We start from the raw sequence: 1,013 nt of genomic DNA on the forward strand, positions 1-1,013 counted from the left end.
TATAGCTGTTGTTTTAGTCCCTATAGGAAATTAGATATGGGTGGTGTGGCTTTCTTTCATTTAAAAATGTTTTTTTTTTTACTTAAGGTATCTAACAAAACCATCATAAAATAGCTGTATTTATACCGAGACATATTTTTATTCTTTCTATTGAGAATTGGAGTAACAGGCATTGGATATTGTATTTGTTTAATGGAAAGCATCTTAAAACAATACACTGAAATTTGTGTTTATCAGTAAAACATTTTAAAACCTTTGCACTTTCTGTGCGTGTGCATGCCACTTTGTATATTCACTTTACAATGTTTTCCTGTAAGATAATTTTCAAATTAAACAGGGGCTTAATTTGACATATATTTTCTTTTCACATCCAAGTATGCCTGCTTTTAATTTCTTAAATATTAGCCAATCAAAATGGTGATAGTACAACTACATACGACTGCGTTACGCAACGAGAAAACTACAGACAGTTTTCTAACAGCGACAAAACATTTTCCATTACTGTGATCAAGTGAACTATAAGTATCACTTGTCCTGATTTCCTCCTCTATGTCCTTCACTGATATAATAACCCAGGTTCAAGACAGAGCAGCTTCACAGGCTCTTATAAATCAAACGTATTATGATAAGAGGGACAGACGCTAAAAGACAGATGGAAAAAAATATTTTCATTTCTGAGAAAAACTGTTCCTTCTCCCAGAAATGATACAGACCACACTTACAGGAAGTTAATAACCAAGCCTAATGAAAGCAAACTGTAACTCACCTGATGCTCTTCTGATGAATCTGTTTATCACTGGTGCTGTAAACAAGAAAACGCCACATGTTCAATTTCATTATAAGCTGAATTGCTCTGAAAGCTATTATGGAAAAGAGGTTTAGCTGGCTGTCATTTTACAGCTAATTCCCATGTGGGGCATATCTCATTAGGGAATCCATATTCATTGTGGTTAGACCTGAATGAGGACAGCTGCTTTGAAGTGGGTTTAGATATCTGAATATCAACAAGAAAG

The 1,013-nt window shown here is 34.2% G+C and overlaps 1 protein-coding gene across 1 annotated transcript in view; it reads right to left on the bottom strand.

The window, feature by feature from the left end:
* prkar2b (protein kinase, cAMP-dependent, regulatory subunit type II beta) overlaps positions 1–1,013 on the bottom strand; it is a 22,438-nt gene that overhangs the window by 13,956 nt on the left and 7,469 nt on the right. The window contains exon 2 of the mRNA XM_015376733.1: positions 767–802. Within this exon, the coding sequence (XP_015232219.1) occupies positions 767–802 (36 nt within the window). The remainder of the gene's footprint in view (positions 1–766; positions 803–1,013) is intronic.

Source organism: Cyprinodon variegatus, unplaced genomic scaffold (genome assembly GCF_000732505.1).
Source record: "Cyprinodon variegatus isolate N-32 unplaced genomic scaffold, C_variegatus-1.0 Scaffold140, whole genome shotgun sequence".
Lineage (NCBI taxonomy): Eukaryota > Metazoa > Chordata > Actinopteri > Cyprinodontiformes > Cyprinodontidae > Cyprinodon > Cyprinodon variegatus.